Below are 17,657 nucleotides of genomic sequence, written 5' to 3' on the forward strand. Positions count from 1 at the left end.
TATACTCTCTATTGAGCTACCCTTGGCATACAGAGCCAATTATGATGGGTATAACATTAGCATTTCTGATATCATTGTTGCACACTCTTTTACAGTAAGGAATTCTACTGCAAATATGCTTTGATACATGTTAAAATAATGTCTTATTTTTCAATCTATCTGTTCATGCAAGGTTCATGTTTATTAGAGCTTGCAAAGCTGCTTTAAGTGCTATATTTCTCCTCTCAGATCTCTGGGCTACTTTAGCTATTCTTAGTTATTCAATCACATTTGTTTTCCTATCCTTCCACGCCAGTCTGCGGTGTGGTGTATATATATAATATAACAGAGCTTCACTGAATATTACATTTCACTTGAGATAGTTAAAAAGCCCTCTGAAAAGTTGAGTGGCAGACATAACTGTTGAGTAACGTAACTACTTTGGCCTCAAGAACTCCATGATGTGGGAGTTGCTTTAACCATATCAGCGGTGACTTGGACAGTTAAAGTAACCCTTGATCCAAAGGTCAGTACCTGAAGTGCAAGACAAAGCAGTTTTGTTTCGCTCTGGTTTTACGACAGCTTTAATGACCGATATTCATAAACCTTTCTGTGTACAGTTACTGTCTGTTGGACTTTGGATCTTTGTGGCAGATCTTGGCACTTTAATTAAGTAAATGAGGGGGCATTAGGTGATCTTATCCTGATGAACAATGATAAGCTGTTAATGGACAAGAGCATCTTCCATCTGAGGGTTTGGTTTCTCAGGCACAAAGCATCCTATGGTTTGCCTTTGTCGGATTGTCAGCCTCACGACAGATACCAACTTGTCTGCCCTGGCAGGTATGTATTGTGCAACTCCGCAACCACCTTCAACTGCAAAATCATTCCCATTATTAAAGGTGGCTGCAATTGATTGTGGGGAAAACTAAACTATTTAAACATGTACTGAGATGTTGAAGCCAGTGCAGTGACTTATAAAGCAAACAATTGCTGTATAAATTAATGAAATTAGACAATAGACAATAGGTGCAGGAGGAGGCCATTCAGCCCTTCGAGCCAGCACCGCCATTTAATGTGATCATGGCTGATCATTCTCAATCAGTACCCCGTTCCTGCCTTCTCCCCATACCCCCTGACTCGCTATCCTTAAGAGCTCTATCTAGCTCTCTCTTGAATGCATTCAGAGAATTGGCCCCCACTGCCTTCTGAGGCAGAGAATTCCACAGATTCACAACTCTCTGACTGAAAAATTAGGCTTTTAAATGGCATTTGAAGATCTTAATGTCACTGTACAATAAATGACAGATGTATTCTGGAGAGAGGAGGACATTTCAGAAGCCCTTCCAGGTGAGGCAGGGGCTCACCTGCACCTTCTCCACAGACAACCCTATGGCATGAACATTGAAAGCTCCAGTTCCAGGTTTGCCACACCCTGTGTAGGAAGGAACTACAGATGCTGGTTTAAACTGAAGACAGACACAAAATGCTGGAGTAACTCAGCGAGACAGGCAGCATCTCTGGATAGAAGGAATGGCCATTCCTCTAGATAGAAAGCCATTCCTTCTCTCCAGAGATGCTGCCTGTCCCGCTGAGTTACTCCAGCATCTTGTGTCTAGCCACACCCTGTGTTGTCCTCCCGAACACACTTACCTGTCCACTTGTTTACTTGACTTCTTCCATCCCCTTCCCCCTGCTTGGTTCCATTTGCCCACCATCCTCTCCCCATCTCCCCACCTCTCAATCCCTAACACCTACGCTGCTATATACTGGCAATGATTCCTCTCTGCTCCCTGCCCTGGGGCAGAGTCTTGACCTGAAAGGTCGCTCACACCTTGTGCCTCCACAGCTGCTTATTGATCCACTGAGTTCTTCGAGCATTCTGTCTTTTATTAGCAGTTCAGCAACCTTGTCTGCAAATTAAGGTAGTTAACCATATGGAAATTGCAAGCGGAATTATCCTTCTTAAATCACTACAGCATACCAATGCCTCATTGTCATCTTTTAGCTCATTTTATTAGAAAAGTGGCTTTGCGGTGAGAAAACAGTTTCTCATATGATGCCCCTGGCTTTACAGTTTTAATTCTACTTGGAAAATCCATTAATGTATCCCAGTCTGGGAAATTGCTTTGTGCTGCTTCAGTGAAGGAGGTCGTGAGACCACACTGTACTTTTGTGATCACCTCAGTCCATGGAATATACAAGAACAACTCAGTTTGAAAATCCACGCCCAGTTTTCCAGGTAGAGCATGTTAATTTAGAGATGCAGTGTAGCGCACCGAGTCCAGGCCAACCCTCGATCACCCGTTCACATTGGTTCTACATTATCCAACTTTCTCATCAATGTGTTGTTTCTAATACTGTCACTAGAACCAAACAAGTAGTTTTTAGCTGGATGCATATTTCTGAATTTGAAATAGAAGAGCTATCACTTAAATGTTAGCACGGCACATTGATTATTATAATATTAATTTAGTTTAGTTCAAAGATACAGCACGGAAACAGGCACTTCGGCCCACCGAGTCGACATCGACCATCGATCACCCGTTCATGCCAGTTCTATGTTATCCCATTTTCTCATCCACTCCCTACACATTAGGGGCAATTTACAGAGAGCCAATTAACCTACAGACCCACACGTCTTTGGGATGTGGGAGGAAACCCACAGGCAGAAAGTGCAAACTCCACACAGACAGCACCTGAGGTCAGTATTGAACCGGGATCTCTGGCGACACCTCTATCATCTGTGCCACTGTGCCACTCATAGGTCTGCTTGCTGTTTTATTGAAGCTAAACAAAATATATTCTGGCCTGGAGTTACAAATGCCCAATTTAAGTATTCCCCTACATATAAACAAGTTCCCATAATATTATTTTCACAAGTCTATATGTATATGTTCATTCCTACAAGTGGCACAACTACTTTCCCATCATTCTCCACTTCTTATCATTCTCCTGTGCTTTTGATGCCCCTCCTTACAGCACAGTGTATGTATGGTTACTTTTCGAGTGATTTTGTGCACTTACTGACTTATGGACAAAATCAACTTATGGACAAAATCGACAAAAGCGCAAACAGAACCCGTTCATTATCTGGGTACGGCCTATAATTGCAGAATAACATGATCCTTTTATAATTACTCTGAAGAATTGTTAATATTATAACAGATATTAGATATTTACTTGTGTAGGAAGGAGCTGCAGAAGCTGGTTTATACCAAAGATAGACACAAAATGTTGTAGTAACTCAGCGGAACAGTCAACATCTCTGGATAGAAAGAACGGGAGATGTTTCAGGTCGACAGAGGTAAGGAAGGTGTGAGAATGAGACATCAAAGGGGATGCGGATCAAGGGAAATGCAGAATAGATCATTGTTAGCTAGGAGAAGGTGACAACGAGGGAAACAGAGATAAAATTTAATCGGGGCACAGTCAGACTGGTCGGAGAACGAGGAAGGAATTAGGAAGGCCCACTTCAAAATTGAATCACTACTCTACTCACTCAGACCTGCGCGAGACAACCACTTATGAGGTGTTTGTGCAGTAATCAACCAGAACCAGGACTAGAAGGAGGAGGGATGGGGAGAGAGAGGGAAAGCAAAGGTTACTTGAAATTAGAGAAGTCAATATTCATACCACTGGATGTACGATGCCCAAGTGAAATATGAGTTACTCCAGCAGTTTGAGTCTGTCTTAGATATTTACTTGCAGGTTTAGTATTTTAATGCTTGGACTTTCAGAAGACTGTCACTTCCGTGATTATATATTTTGGAATATAATTTCAACAGGTCTTGCTGAGAAATATAAATGGAAGAAAATGTTTTTGCTTCCATTCCACTAAAATAGATGCAAAAACACACTTTCATCCTGTTTTAAAATAATGAATGGTCAAAAAATATTTTGTGATGACTAGATTTTACCCATGGAAGAGCTGGTTAGTCTTGATGTCAGTGTTTCGAGAGTTTACTTGATATTAACCACATGATTTTAAATTCCATTTTTCTCAGGGCATGATTTTCATCAACAGAACTTATTTCCCAGAATGTGTGTCATTCTTGACGTGCAGCTGGGTGGAGACTTTGGCATGTTTATCTGTTGAGAATACATTGAAGTCTGACAATGGGGAACAGGGCATTGGATTAAATGGATGGAGCATTTATTTGTTGTCATTGTCAGAGTTGGCATCAATTATTGATGGAAGGTGTCATGGCACACATGCGCTGTGGGCAATGACAGTAACATAAGCTAGAAACGCCAGTGTAGCCAGGAGATTAACAAAGGCTGCACCTGTGGAGTTCAGGCCATTTCACCAGTTTACTTTAGGAGGGTCTGTAAATTGTGTTGCGTTTCATGTGATGGAACAATGAGCCGACAAGTGTCCTTTCATCGTGTACCTCCACAGGAACTACACCGGAGATCCTCCCTACAGCCAGAGACCGCAAAAACCAAGGCCCTACAAACCGTCATTGAAATGAAGGTAAGGCTGTTTGGATACTAAACGTGCTACTGTGCTGTGATGTATTAAGTAATTTGATGCTTTGGCATCAGTCCCACCAAGATCTTTGCATTGTTAAAACCAGTTTTCAAATTGATCATTCGCTTTTAAAGACAAATTGACACGTTACGTACTAAAGCTCGTATGTAAATAGTGTTGCCAGTTGCCAAATGGTTCAGGCTCTGTTTGATATTCTCATAAAATTAACTTTGCTAAGTTTGTTCTGTTCCTAATGCTCGATTGCATAATTGATGCCATGTTCTCAATTGACTAAATGTGTAAACCTGGAATTCTTAACAAAATATTAATTTCATAATGTGTCACTAAACATTAAAAGTCATATAGCTTTTGTTGACTTTGCTAAAATCTCCCAAAAGCGAGTTGTATGTAGTAGAGTCTAAGAAAGGAAATGCTTCAAAGGAAATGCTTCAATTCTGAGGCTCAAGCTGAAATAGTATAGAAAGGGAAATGCACCGACTATTCTTTTATCAGAGTTACACGTGCTAATTTCCATTAAACAATTAAACTATTATATAAATTAGAATACAATGGATTTTGGGGGGAAATATGTACTTGTTTATTTAATCTACCATTTAAGACGTTAGTTTGGTTTTGAGACTTTGTCAGATATTTAATTTAAAAAAATTCTGACTATCGATATATGCACATTTTTAAGAAGCAATTGACAGGTTGGCAATTTTTTTTGTTGCTTTATTGAGGTTTAATTTCTGCAAAGACAAGCAGGCCTCTAATTCACAGGTGCACAGGCTGACGGCTTAACCTGTAGATCTGACTATTTCGTGTATTTGAGTGATACGATATGATACGATAAAACTTTATTCATCCCCGGAGGCATATTGGTCTGCCTACAGTCCCAATACACAACAAGGTACACGGAAAACTTGAAATTAAAAGTGAAAACAAAAAGAAAAAGGCAAGCGACTGTTGGCTGGCTGCCGTGTGCACAGCGCCTTCACCGGAACAAACAAACAAACAAACACAGACTTATCCCCTGCGCAGAGGATTCTAAACTAGAGTCTCCCTCCCTCCCCTTCCCCCACCCTTTGTTCTCCCACCGTCCTTCACGGTGGTCCCGCATGCCGGGTCCCCATTGTCTTCCCCTCCCCCCTCACGCTTATCGATCGCGGGGCCCCATCGCTGCCGAGGCTCCCATCGCCACCACCACTGAGGCTCCTTAGGCCCAGACTAGGCGTCGCCGCCCAGCTAGGCCTCGCCGCCCGGCTTCACCCTTTGAAGCACCATTTGATGCTCTCTCGGTAGTTGCACTGCAGTTTTTAGAAATTAGGCATATATTCCCAGAAGGGACCCCTTTGTAGGTCTTTCATTTCGCCCATTTGCCCCTTTATCATTGTTATTATCAACTGAATTAATCACGGGTCAACTGCTGTGCTGCTACTTGTCAATTGCCAAAGATTTCAACTCGGAATAGTGATTGCTTATCAAACAATTCTTTCTGCAAAAACGTTAAAAGGATCACTGAAATTATAATTTGTTAATCAATTACTAAACGGAACAATATGCAAAAAGAAATTTTAAAAAGCTTCCAGTGGAGTAATTAGGTTTTTCGCAATGCCGCTATTTATTAGTGTTGGCATGAAACATTCTTAAATGGATCTCAGGTTGATTATGTACCCGCATATCTGAATAGATATCATTTGCAGAGATTTGTAGATGTAGCCCAGTCCATCGCAGAGATGAACCTTCCCACCATTGACTCCATCTACGCCTCATGCTGCCTCAGAAAAGCAGCCAACAAAATCAAAGACACATCCTATCCCGGTCATTCCTTCTTCTCCCTGGTCCTATCTGGCAGAAGATACAGAAGCTTGAAAGCACGCACCACCAGACTCAGGAACGGCTTAACCCCCTCCATTACCAGGCTTCTGAACGGTCCTTCCATTAGCTATGGTACTGTCAGATTCCCCTCTACCCCATTGTGGACATTGGACTTTGGCTGTGGAACTGATGCGCTACAATGCTGAGAACTATATTCTGCCACTCTGTATCTTCCCCTTTGTTCTATCTATTGTATGTGAGTTTGAACTGATTGTATCTATGCATGGTATTTCTGATCTGTTTGAATAGCATGCAAAACAAAGCTTTTCATTGTACCTTGGTACATGTTACAATAATAAATCGACACCTAAATATGGTGAGGCCCCATTTTATAATGTATTGAACTCCTGCCTCTATAATTCTCCTTAAATCCCACTCGACTGCCATGGAGGTTTTAGGTGGCATAATGGTTAAGTTATCAGATCATCAGCCAGAGAGCTCCAAGATTGACTGAGAGACTGAATCCAAATCCCGCCATGGCAGCTGGGAAATCTGCATTCAAGTAATTAAATAAATCTGGAAGTATAAAACAAATCCTTGGAAAAGTTACCGCAAACTACTGGTTTGTCAAATGACCCATCTGGATCACAAATGTCTTTTTTGCCAGCCTGTGTACATGCGATTGTAGACCCACCACCATGGTTGACTCTTAACTACCATCTCATTGCATGAGGGGGTTGGGCATCAAATGCCGGTGTTATTAGCAACTGCCATGTCCCATCAAGGAACAGTCAGAATTTAATCGTCACATGTAGCAGGACAATGAAATTCTTACTTGCAGCAGCATAACAGGCCTGCAAACACAGTACTCACAGATAACACCATAATCAAAGTTCAATAAGTTAATAACCCTAATACCCTAATGGAGTGGCACGATGGCGCAGCGGTAGAGTTGCTGCCTCACAACGCCAGAGACCCAGGTTCCATCCCGACTACGGATGATTCTGTACACAGAATGTACGTTCTCCCCTTGACCACATGGGTTTTCCCTGAGAGCTTCGGTTTCCTCCCACACTCCAAAGACCTACAGGTTTGTAGGTTAATTGGCTTGGTTCTCAATGTCAACTTGTCCTTATTGTGTGTGGGACAGTGTTAGTGTGCGGGGATCGCTGGTCGGTGCGAACTTGGAGGGACGAAGGGGCTGTTTCCGTGCTGTATGTCCAAACTAAACGAAAGATGCATCATTTTGTCAAGGATTAATTAAACTAGTGCAAACCAAAGACAGTCCCTAGTTCATTGTAGAGGTTAGTAGTGTGTGGTGTTCAAGAGCCTGATGTAGGGAAGACATCTTGAATGGTGGTCATGGTTTTCAGAATCCTTCACCACCTTCCCAATGGTGGTAGCAAGATGATGAGCGTGGCCTGGGTGCCATGGGTCTTTCATGGTATTGGCTGGTCCTTTTGAGGCAGCACCCCTTGTAGATCCCTTCGATGGTGGGGAGGTCAGTGCCCGTGATGGACTGGGTGGTGTGCACCACTCTCTGTAGATCCCTTTGATGGTGGGGAGGTCAGTGTTCGTGATGGATCGGGCAGTGTCTACCTCTCTATCACCCAGGCTCCCATGGAACGTCTGGTCCCAAAGGAATTTTTTTATTGGATTTTCCACAAATTTATTTAGAATCAAAATAATTTAATTTCCTTCAGGACTTTTCTGGCCCTTGCTACTTCTTTCAGGCAAGTTCAAAAACCTTGCCTGATATCAAACCCAATAAAACAGAGGCATTTATCCAGGACTGGCTTGTGTGATATTTCCTAATCCTGGCCAGGGCACAATACGCTCATTGTTCCCATTAAAGCTGTAAATTATGTGGCTTTGTGTGCGTTCACCTTGATGTTGGGCTACCCAAGATAAGCTAAACCGTGGGTATACCTCTGGTACTCCTAACCATAACAATCTTTAATTACTAACATCTGCACAGCTGATGTGTTTGCATTAACTCAAAAAAAGCCATGCTGAGTAGAGCAGGCTGAGATCAGCAGTGAATGCTATTATGAAAATGATTCGTTCACGTGCAAGGCCAAAAGTCTCTGATGCCATGTCAATAGCTGGTTCCTGAAAAGCAGGGCAGAGTCTGAAAACCGATTGTTGTTGGTTTAGTGACCCAACTCTAGCACTGAAGCAGTGTAGTGCTGGCTGGAACTTAATCTAATGTGGTGACCAGACGTTCTGAAGGCAGAGTGGATGGCTTTCTTCAGCTCATTGCTTCAGCAAGAACATGAAATTGGCCAACGTCCACATTGTGCCATTACCAAGACTGGGTTGAGGAGGGGAGCTAGAAATTGCCTTGAATTTCTTTGGTTTTCTTCTGGCATCTCCGGCAGGGTCATTTGATGATGGGAGATAAGGCAGCTTCATTCCTCAAACTTTCAGTCAAGATCCTGCAGACCAATTTTTGTGTCCGGGTATCTGTCTGGATATTTTAAGTAGGCGGAGCGGCAACACAAATTGTTTGCTTCATGTAGGTCGCAAGTTACAATGGGATATTAACTGCCCATTCCCTTAGACTATCGTAGGCGAGAAGCTTATTCGAGAGCAAGTTGATCATCGAACTTACATGCTTGAGGAACAGTGCGGACCATCAGAACTCTGGTCCTTTCCCTTGTTTTCAGAGGGTTAGAAAATAATGCTGTAAATGTCTGAAAGTCTTGCAGTCCTAGTCAAGCAAGCAAATGCTCAGATCACCAGGAAATGGCGTCCACAATCAACCTTTACCAGTAATTAATACAGTGCCTTCTCATGGACATTCTTTCCATCTGACCACCTTTGTGAGCAAGTTTGGGCCCCATGTTTGAGGAAGGATGTGCTGGCTCTGGAGAGGGTTCAGAGGAGGTTTACAAGAATGATCCCAGGAGTGAGTAGGTTAACCTATGATGAGCGTAACATATGAGAGGGCTGTGGAGGCCAAGTCAGTGAAGATATTTAAGGCAGAGATAGATAGATTATTGGTTAGTACGGGTGTCAGGGGTTATGGGGAGAAGGCAGGAGAATGTGGTTAGGAGGGAGAGATAGATCAGCCATGATTGAATGGGAGAGTAGACTCGATGGGCCAAATGGCCTGACTCTACTCCTATCACATATGATCTTATCTTATGACCATTGCTCACTGCCCTGTAGCTCTTGTTTTGAGCACACTGAACGTTTCTGCATAAGAAGGAAATAAGACAATAAAAAAGCAGTTTATAGTTTAATAACATGTGGTAATATGCAGATGATCACTACTGAACGTTGTAAGTGTTTTTCCCAAACCTGGTTGCCGATTATTTGGGAATAATTCAATAAGCCACACCAATGCATTTGTCATTTCCTTGTGCTTAATCATCATCCTTTGTAGCTGGATCAGCACTCATCTCATGTGCCAGGCTTGTTGCATGATTCCAACGCCTGAGAGTACTTGCTTTCCCCTCTGGCGTGTACCCGGGTTGTTTCACTTCTCTTTGAACTAAGTCTATTCATTCACGTCTGCTCACTGTCGGTGATCTCATCTGCTTCGTGCTTCTCTCACATCTCTGCTTCATTCACTTGCTTCACCTCCTTGTTAGGAGCTTCCAGATTGCATGCATTTACCTGACGTGCACATTCTGTGTCTTCCTTCAGCAGCCAGCTGGGTGAATTTGGTTTTCTAAGTCTTCCATCTGCTTCATCACATCTGTAATTTATTCCTTCTGAAAGTTTGTTGCATCCAACTTCTTGAACGTTGGACATTGTTTACCCTCAGATTCTTTTGCCCTTTCTAATTTCCATTCTGAGCTGCCTGTTTGGTTTTCATTTTCATTGACGTGTCCTCTTTGAATTCCTACAACTTATTTTTAAGTATAATTCAGTTTTTAGGTCATAAGGTCATGTGACCCATTAAGTCCACTCTGCCATTCAATTATGGCTGATCTATGTCTCCCTCCTAACCCCATTCTCCTGCCTTCTCCCCATAACCCCTGACACCCGTACTAATCAAGAATCTATCTATCTCTGCCTTAAAAATATCCATTGACGTCCTCCACAGCCTTCTGTGGCAAAGAATTCCACAGATTCACCACTCACTGACTAGAGAAATTCTTCCTCATCTCCTTCCTAAAGGAACGTCCTTTAATACTGAGGCTATGACCTCTAGTCCTAGACTCTCCCACTAATGGAAAGATCCTCTCTATCCAAGCCTTTCACTATTCTATACATTTCAAAGAGGTCCCCACTTATTCTTCTAAACTCCAGCCAGTAAAGGCCGTCAAATGCTCATCGTATGTTAACCCAAAGTGTTACTTTGAATAAGTCAGTAGCATGGTCATTTTGATAATGTAGTTTTAGTTGGGACTGCTTGATTTCTTTGAGACACAAATCAAAACACAAAGTGCTGGAGGATCCCAGTGGGTCAGGCAGCATCTGCGGAGGGAATTGACAAATGGCGATTCGGGTCTGGATCCTTCGGACTGATTTTGGGGGAAAAAAGCTGGAAAAGGAAGGTTGCTTTAGTCTGAAGAAGGGTCCCGACACAAAACACCTTCTGCCCATTCCATACACAGATACTTCTCGACTCGCTGAGTTCCACCAGCACTTTGCTTTTGCTCAAGATTCTAGCATCTGTAGTTTCTTGTGGTTTTTAAAAAAAACCTCTGTTCCAGGTTGAAACTATAAATTATTATTTGCACCTCTGACTGGTTAGAACTGTAGGCCTTAAAATTTAAAGCTAAAGATTAAGAGCTGGAATATTTAAAGTACCCCCTCCCTCCCCCAATCTACATCCATCAATGAAGACACGTTGAATAGAATGTTGGCACTTCTAATGATATACTTATTGCAGCGTTCAACGTCATATGACTTTGGGCCTGATAGGATATGGCAGGTAAGTTCACTTGGATTTCCGGTCCACTCTGCATGTGTGTGTGTGTGTGTGTTCCACTGAATTCCCAATTCCTTGTAGACAAAAGTAAGCATTGCCATTTTAATGATCATTTGATGCTGAATAAAGCCATCAGTGTTATTGCATTTCTTCCACTGTGATTCCAAGATTTATTCATGATCAGACACTTTTCAATTCAAAAACATTTTTTGTTGTAACTTTTCTCTCTGCCATAAAGTTTTACATAGCCTGTATTTTTAATCAAGTCCAACGTAAACACCTTGTAATCTAATTCAGTATTGGTATCAAACTTTTACTGTGGCAATCCTTCTTTACAAGCAGGATTTCAGCTTGGACTCGAAGTATTTTTCCATCACTCTGTGAAGCGATGGCTAATTGTGAATGTGTTTTGCATTTGTGTCAAGTAATTAAATTGATGAGAAACAGCAGAATTATATTTGGAAAGATTGCTTTGTAAAGTTTGGTGCATGCCAATGGTGAGGATGCCTTGAGTTGTCTGCATTGCTGATGGCTTGAATCTTAAGTAAACAGTTATCAATGCTGAATCATCTTTAATGAGATCTGTGAGAAATTATATTGGTACTAGCCAAAAAACAAATGATGAAAGGGTAAACTTGGTTAATCTGATTGATTTCAAGGGGAGGCAATTGTAGAACCTGAGGCTCAGAGGCTGAGCACATGATGAATGTCAGCAGGGAGAAATGGCAATGACAATCACATTAAGTGTGATAGATCTGGAGAACCTAATGCTTGTGTTCATGACATTAAATTACAGGCTGGAATTTAAAAAAATTGAGAGCAAGTTTAAAGAAAACGATTAACAAGGAAGCTTGTTAAAAATCCAATTGTTGTGCTGTTTCTGTCATGAAAAAATAGCAGCTACCTTTAGCCTTTCCAGCAAATATGTAACTTAACCCTAGATAGACACAAAATGCTGAAGTAACTCAGCGGGTCAGGCAACATATCTGGAGAAAAGGAATAGGTGACGTTTCGGGGCAAGACCTTTCTTCAGACTGAGAGTCGGGGAGAGGGGGAAACCAGAAGGTATGGAAAGGTGTCGAACAAATCAGAGCCGGCATCGATGGCCAAAGACCCCACAATGGTCCATTGTTGGTTGTGACGGAGGTGATAACGACGTGATACGAACTGTAAAGCTAGCAGGACAACTAGGGTGGGGTAGAGGCGGAGAGAGAGGGAATGCAAGAGTCACATCAAATTGAATAAATCAACGTTCATGTCGCTGTGTTGTAAGCTGCCAAAGCAGACTCAACCCTCGCCCGTACAAACCATCGATCACCCGCATACTAGTTCTATCCTACACACATAGGGACAATTTACAGAAGCCAATTAAACTCCAAACCTGCGCGTCTTTTGGAGTGAGGGAGGATACCGGAGCATCCGGAAAAAACCCGCGCGGGTCACAGGGAGAATGTACAAACTCCGTACAGACTGCACCCACAGTCAGGATGGAACCCAGGTCTCTGGTGCTGTAAGGCAGCAACTCTACCGCTGCACCACCGTGCTGCCCCCATTTTGTTGAGTCGAAGAGTGGCGCTGCACTGAAGCAGGTCAGGATTGAACCTGGATGTCTGGCGCTGTGAGGCTCTACCCACTGATTCCAATCTTCATCCAGATATTTTTAAATACTTTCAGGGCGGCACGGTGGCGCAGCAGTAGAGTTGATGCTTTACAGCGCCAGAGACCCGGGGGTTCGATCCTGACTACGGGTGCTGTCTGTACGGAGTTTGTACGTTCTCTCTGTGATCTGCGTGGGTTTTCTCTGGGTGATCCAGTTTCTTTCCACACTCCAAAGACGTGCAGGTTTGTAGGTTAATTGGCTTGGTAAAATTGTAAATTGTCCCTGGTGTGTGTTGGATAGTGTTTGTGTACTGGGTGATCACTGGTTGGCGCACATTTGCCAGACTGAAGTAGGGTCTCTACATGAAACGTCACTCATTCCTTCTATCCAGAGATGCTGCTCTCTTTACCACCATCCAGTTTTGCCACCTTTAGAGATATTATGGACTCTCTGAGCCTCAATACTCCCAAGGGCCATTTTCCATCCAACACTTCCGTGTTAAGTTTTTGTGATTAATATGAACATCTAAATCCCTTTTAGTTTCGTTTTTAGTTTAAGATACAGCGCGGAAACAGGCCCTTTCGGCCTACCGGGTCTGCGCCGACCAGCGATCCCCCACATTAACACTTTCCTATACCCACGAGGGACAATTTTTACATTTGCCCAGCCAATTAACCTACAAACCTGCACGTCTTTTGAGTGTGGGAGGAAACTGAAGATCTCGGAGAAAACCCATGCAGTCACGGGGAGAACGTACAAACTCCGTACAGGGATGGAACCCGGGTCTCCGGCGCTGCATTCGCTGTAAAGCAGCAACTCTACCGATGCGCCACCGTGTCACCCAAATAATTTTGTTCTCCATTATTTACAATCTATCTCCCCAGAAGTTTAACAACCTCACATTTTCCCACATTAAACTTCATTTGCCAAGATCCCACTCACTTAGTGTGTGTGCAAGAGTTGCAACATATCGTCACAGCTATTTTCATATCATCAGCAAACTGAAATACCTTGCACCCTTGTCCTTCCTCCACCATTATTACAGATGGTATGTAATTGTGGGCCGAGAGCAGATCCTTGGGGCACTCCACTACGTACAGCCTTCCAACGTGAAGAAAATCTCCACTATTTGAATGAATACTTTACTGTCACATGGGACAAGTCGCTGTGAAATTCTTTGCTTGCATGCCCAAGGTATGCAAATGGTTACCACATAAAGGACGCTGACAAAGTATTTGCGACAGGTCCTCCTTTGATCTTCCCCCCCCCCCCCCCGTTCTCACCCCTCCCCCACCCTCACAGAGGCCCCCCCCATACCGAGACCTCCATTGTTCAGATACATTCAACTGTAGTCAATGCGTCCAATTAATGCAACAAAATGCATTCCAGGGGAACGTGATTAAACAAAAAAATGGCGTTGAGCCACAAAAGACAACATTGGGGAAGATGACCAAAAGCTTTGTCGAAGAGGTAGATTTTCAAGAGTGGTTGAGAGTTTTTGGAAGGGAGTTCTGATCTTAGCGTGGCTTGGCGGTCTATATTGTGACTGCTATAAATGGAGTAACAAAGAAACATAGAAAATAGGTGCAGGAGGAGGCTACTTGGCCCTTTGAACCAGCACTGCCATTAATTGTGATCATGGCTGACCATCCACAATCAGTAACCCGTGCCTGCCTTCTCCCCATATCCCTTGATTCCACTAGCTCCTAGAGCTCTATCTAACTCTTTTAAATTCATCCAGTGAATTGGCCTCCACTGTCTTCTGAGGCAGAGAATTCCACAGATTCACATTTGTCGAGTAATTAACATTAGTACTGGCCAAGCTGGACATGCAGCTTTCTGTCCTACTCCCAATTCATTCAGTTACAAAGAAAGTGAACACTTATAGACTCTGCAAAGAAAGTTGCAGATACCACTAGTTGTATCTGTCAGTTTGCTCTGCTGGGTATTTTTTAATGTGTGTCTCTTTCTTGCCAGTTCTTGCCTCATCAATAATTTGTCTTCAGTTCAATAATAGTCAAGGTTAATTCCAACCAAAACTTTGTTTTTTTACTAAATCAGGCTCATTGAGCTTAACCTGCCCTTTCCAACTGCACGCTGGTTCCACATAACATCCATCAGACTTTACATCCTGATCTCTATATCTTGTCTTTCTTAAAATAAACTGCGTGCATGTACAGTTTTCCAACATTAAAAAAAAGTTTGGAATCCAGAGAACCTTGTAAGATGTGTAGGAAGGAAATGCAGATGCTGGTTTACACCGAAGATAGACCCAAAATGGTGGAATAACTCAGCGGGTTAGGCAGCATCTCTGTAGAAAAGTAGAAGTCTTTCAGTCTGAAGAAAGGTTCCGATTGGAAACATCACCTATTCCATTTCTCCAGAGATGCTGCCTGACCCGCTGAGTTACTCCAGCATTTTGTGTCGAACTTTATAAGATAATTGTTTAGAAATCTGTGGTGCTCTCACCTGTTTACTTTCATCCAAGGAGTGAAGCTATCTCGTTCTGGAGACGGATCACACTCTTTGTTCCCAGTACTGTTTACATTAGTTTTGGTGAATCCCTATCTTGGATTCAACATTGGTTTCCATGGGAAACTTGGCATGTTATCGTCTCACTGACACCATTTTCTTACTACAGTGCCACTAATATCGCCATTGGTCTGGTATTATTCCTCTCTCTCCTTTCTCCCCCCTAAGTGCTCTCTTTCCCAAGTGCGGAGTTACTCCAGCACTTTGTGTCATCTTTTGTTATCTCCCGCCACTGGAATCTGTGAGGGTTTTTCACTTTGTAGTTTTTTTCAATCAGTTTAGTGTTACAATAAACTGACTTTTCTTCTAAAAAGTGGAGTTTGCTGTGCCTGTTTCCCTCTGGAGTCTTTACTGTTTTGAGGATTCACAGCAAAATCTTTTTCCCACCCTGATTTTCTGTTGTTTTATTCATTAGCTAATATACCCAGTTCATCATGGAGAATTGCTGTCTCGTTGCATGAAAAGTTAATCTTGGCCAAATGCATGTTTTTGTGACTGTTCTCTCCCTTTCAATTGTTGTGTTGGATTCAGTGACATTATGATCATTATTATTCAAACTGTTTGGTTTAGGTTTATTGTTGTCACGTGTACCGAGGTACAGTGAGAAACTTTGTTTAGCACGCTGATCAATCAGATCAGAGAATACTGTACATCAATGCAATCAAGCCAACCTCAAACACAATAGGTAGAACAAAGGGAATTAGTTCTCAGCATTGCAGTGCACCTGTTCCAGAGACAAAGTCCAATGTTCGTTACAGGGTAGAGGTGAATTGTTGACTTTGGGATCATATCAGTGCAGAATATTATCCTGATTCATCTGTGAATTTTGCACACACAAACTTTCCTTATCACTTCATGCGTGAGATTTAAAATCCCCCATTAAAGGCACTCTGGCTTTGCGGCTGGCTTGGCTGATTTCTCTTTTCTTCTTGTTCGCCCATTCACAACTACCTCCAGGACTTTGCACATGACTCCTTTTGTTTCTTTCAGTTTTATCCACAAGGGTCTCCATGACCTGTTTGTTAAAAGTGGTGAACTCAGCACACATCCTTTCCGCCCTGATCTTCTGTTGTCTTATCCAGTTACAAATCTGCCCAGTTTCACCGCGGACAGTCCATGTTTCATTGCATGGAAGGTAACCGTGGTCATATACACATTTTAGTGGCTGTTTGCCCCTTCACACCTAACCATTGGGCAGAATTCTTCTCATTGTAGAGTCATTGAGTGATACAGCATGGAAACAGGCCCAACTTGCCCACACCGGCCAACATGTCCCATCTACACTAGTCCCACCTGCCCACGTTTGGTCCATATCCTTCCAAACCTGTCCCATCCATGTACCTGTCTAACTGTTTCTTAAACGTTGGGATAGTCCCAGCCTCAACTACCTCCTCTGGCAGCTTGGTCCATACACCCACTGCTCTTTGTGTGAAAAAGTTACCCCTCAGATTCCTATTAAATCTTTTCCCCCTCACCTTAAACCTATGTCCTCTGGTTCTCGATTCGCCTACTCTGGGCAAGAGGCTCTCTGCATCTACCCGATCTGTTCCTCTCATGATCTTATACACCTCTATAAGATCACCCTTCATCCTCCTACGCTCCATGGAATAGAGTCCCAGCCTACTCAACCTCTGCCTGTAGCTCACACCCTATAGTCCTGGCAAGAGGAAGTGTTTTTGCACACCTCCTTTAATGACAGCAATTTCCCAGGTACCCAAGCTGCTGTACATTTTTCCAAACCACAGAAGATTGCAGCAGGAAACCACTTTAAGTATCCGGAATAGACCTGACGTGAGCAATGATCTGCCTAACTGTGTTGGACACAATAATTGTGACCATGTGGAAAGTCTATCAAAGATTTGTCATTGAGCAACGTAGCATGTGGCTGCAAAAACAAGTTGCTTATTTCTAATGCTGCATCACTGATGAACTTCATGTTTAGCATTCTATTGCAAAGGTTTCTTCAACAGGAGGCAGTGGAGGCCAATTCACTGGATGTTTTCAAGAGAGAGTTAGATTTAGCTCTTGGGGCTAACGGAATCGAGGGATATGGTGAGAAGGCAGGAACGGGGTACTGATTCTGGATGATCAGCCATGATCATATTCAATAGCAGTGCTGGCTCGAGGGGCCAAATGGCCTATTTTCTATGTCTCTAAATATGCATAATGTGATTGATTTTTTAAGTTCCTATGCCAGAGGCAATTGAGGTACCAAGGGAAGACTTTCTAACAACGTAGAACACTACAGCACAGGAACAGGTTCTTCAGCTCACAATATCCGTGTCAAACATGATGCCGAGTTAAACTAATCTCATCTGCCTGCACCTGATGTATATCCCTCCATTCCCTGCATATCCATGTGTCTT

At 42.8% G+C, this 17,657-nt stretch overlaps 1 protein-coding gene across 12 annotated transcripts in view; it reads left to right on the top strand.

Moving 5' to 3' along the window:
- The window catches only part of LOC144601969 (ERC protein 2), a 552,614-nt gene that overhangs the window by 119,396 nt on the left and 415,561 nt on the right, over positions 1-17,657 (top strand). For all 12 annotated transcript variants that reach the window (XM_078414628.1, XM_078414617.1, XM_078414626.1 and 9 more), the window contains one exon: positions 4,382-4,456. In XM_078414628.1, coding sequence (XP_078270754.1) covers positions 4,382-4,456 — 75 coding nt within the window. The remainder of the gene's footprint in view (positions 1-4,381; positions 4,457-17,657) is intronic.

This window comes from Rhinoraja longicauda, chromosome 17, assembly GCF_053455715.1.
Source record: "Rhinoraja longicauda isolate Sanriku21f chromosome 17, sRhiLon1.1, whole genome shotgun sequence".
NCBI lineage: Eukaryota > Metazoa > Chordata > Chondrichthyes > Rajiformes > Arhynchobatidae > Rhinoraja > Rhinoraja longicauda.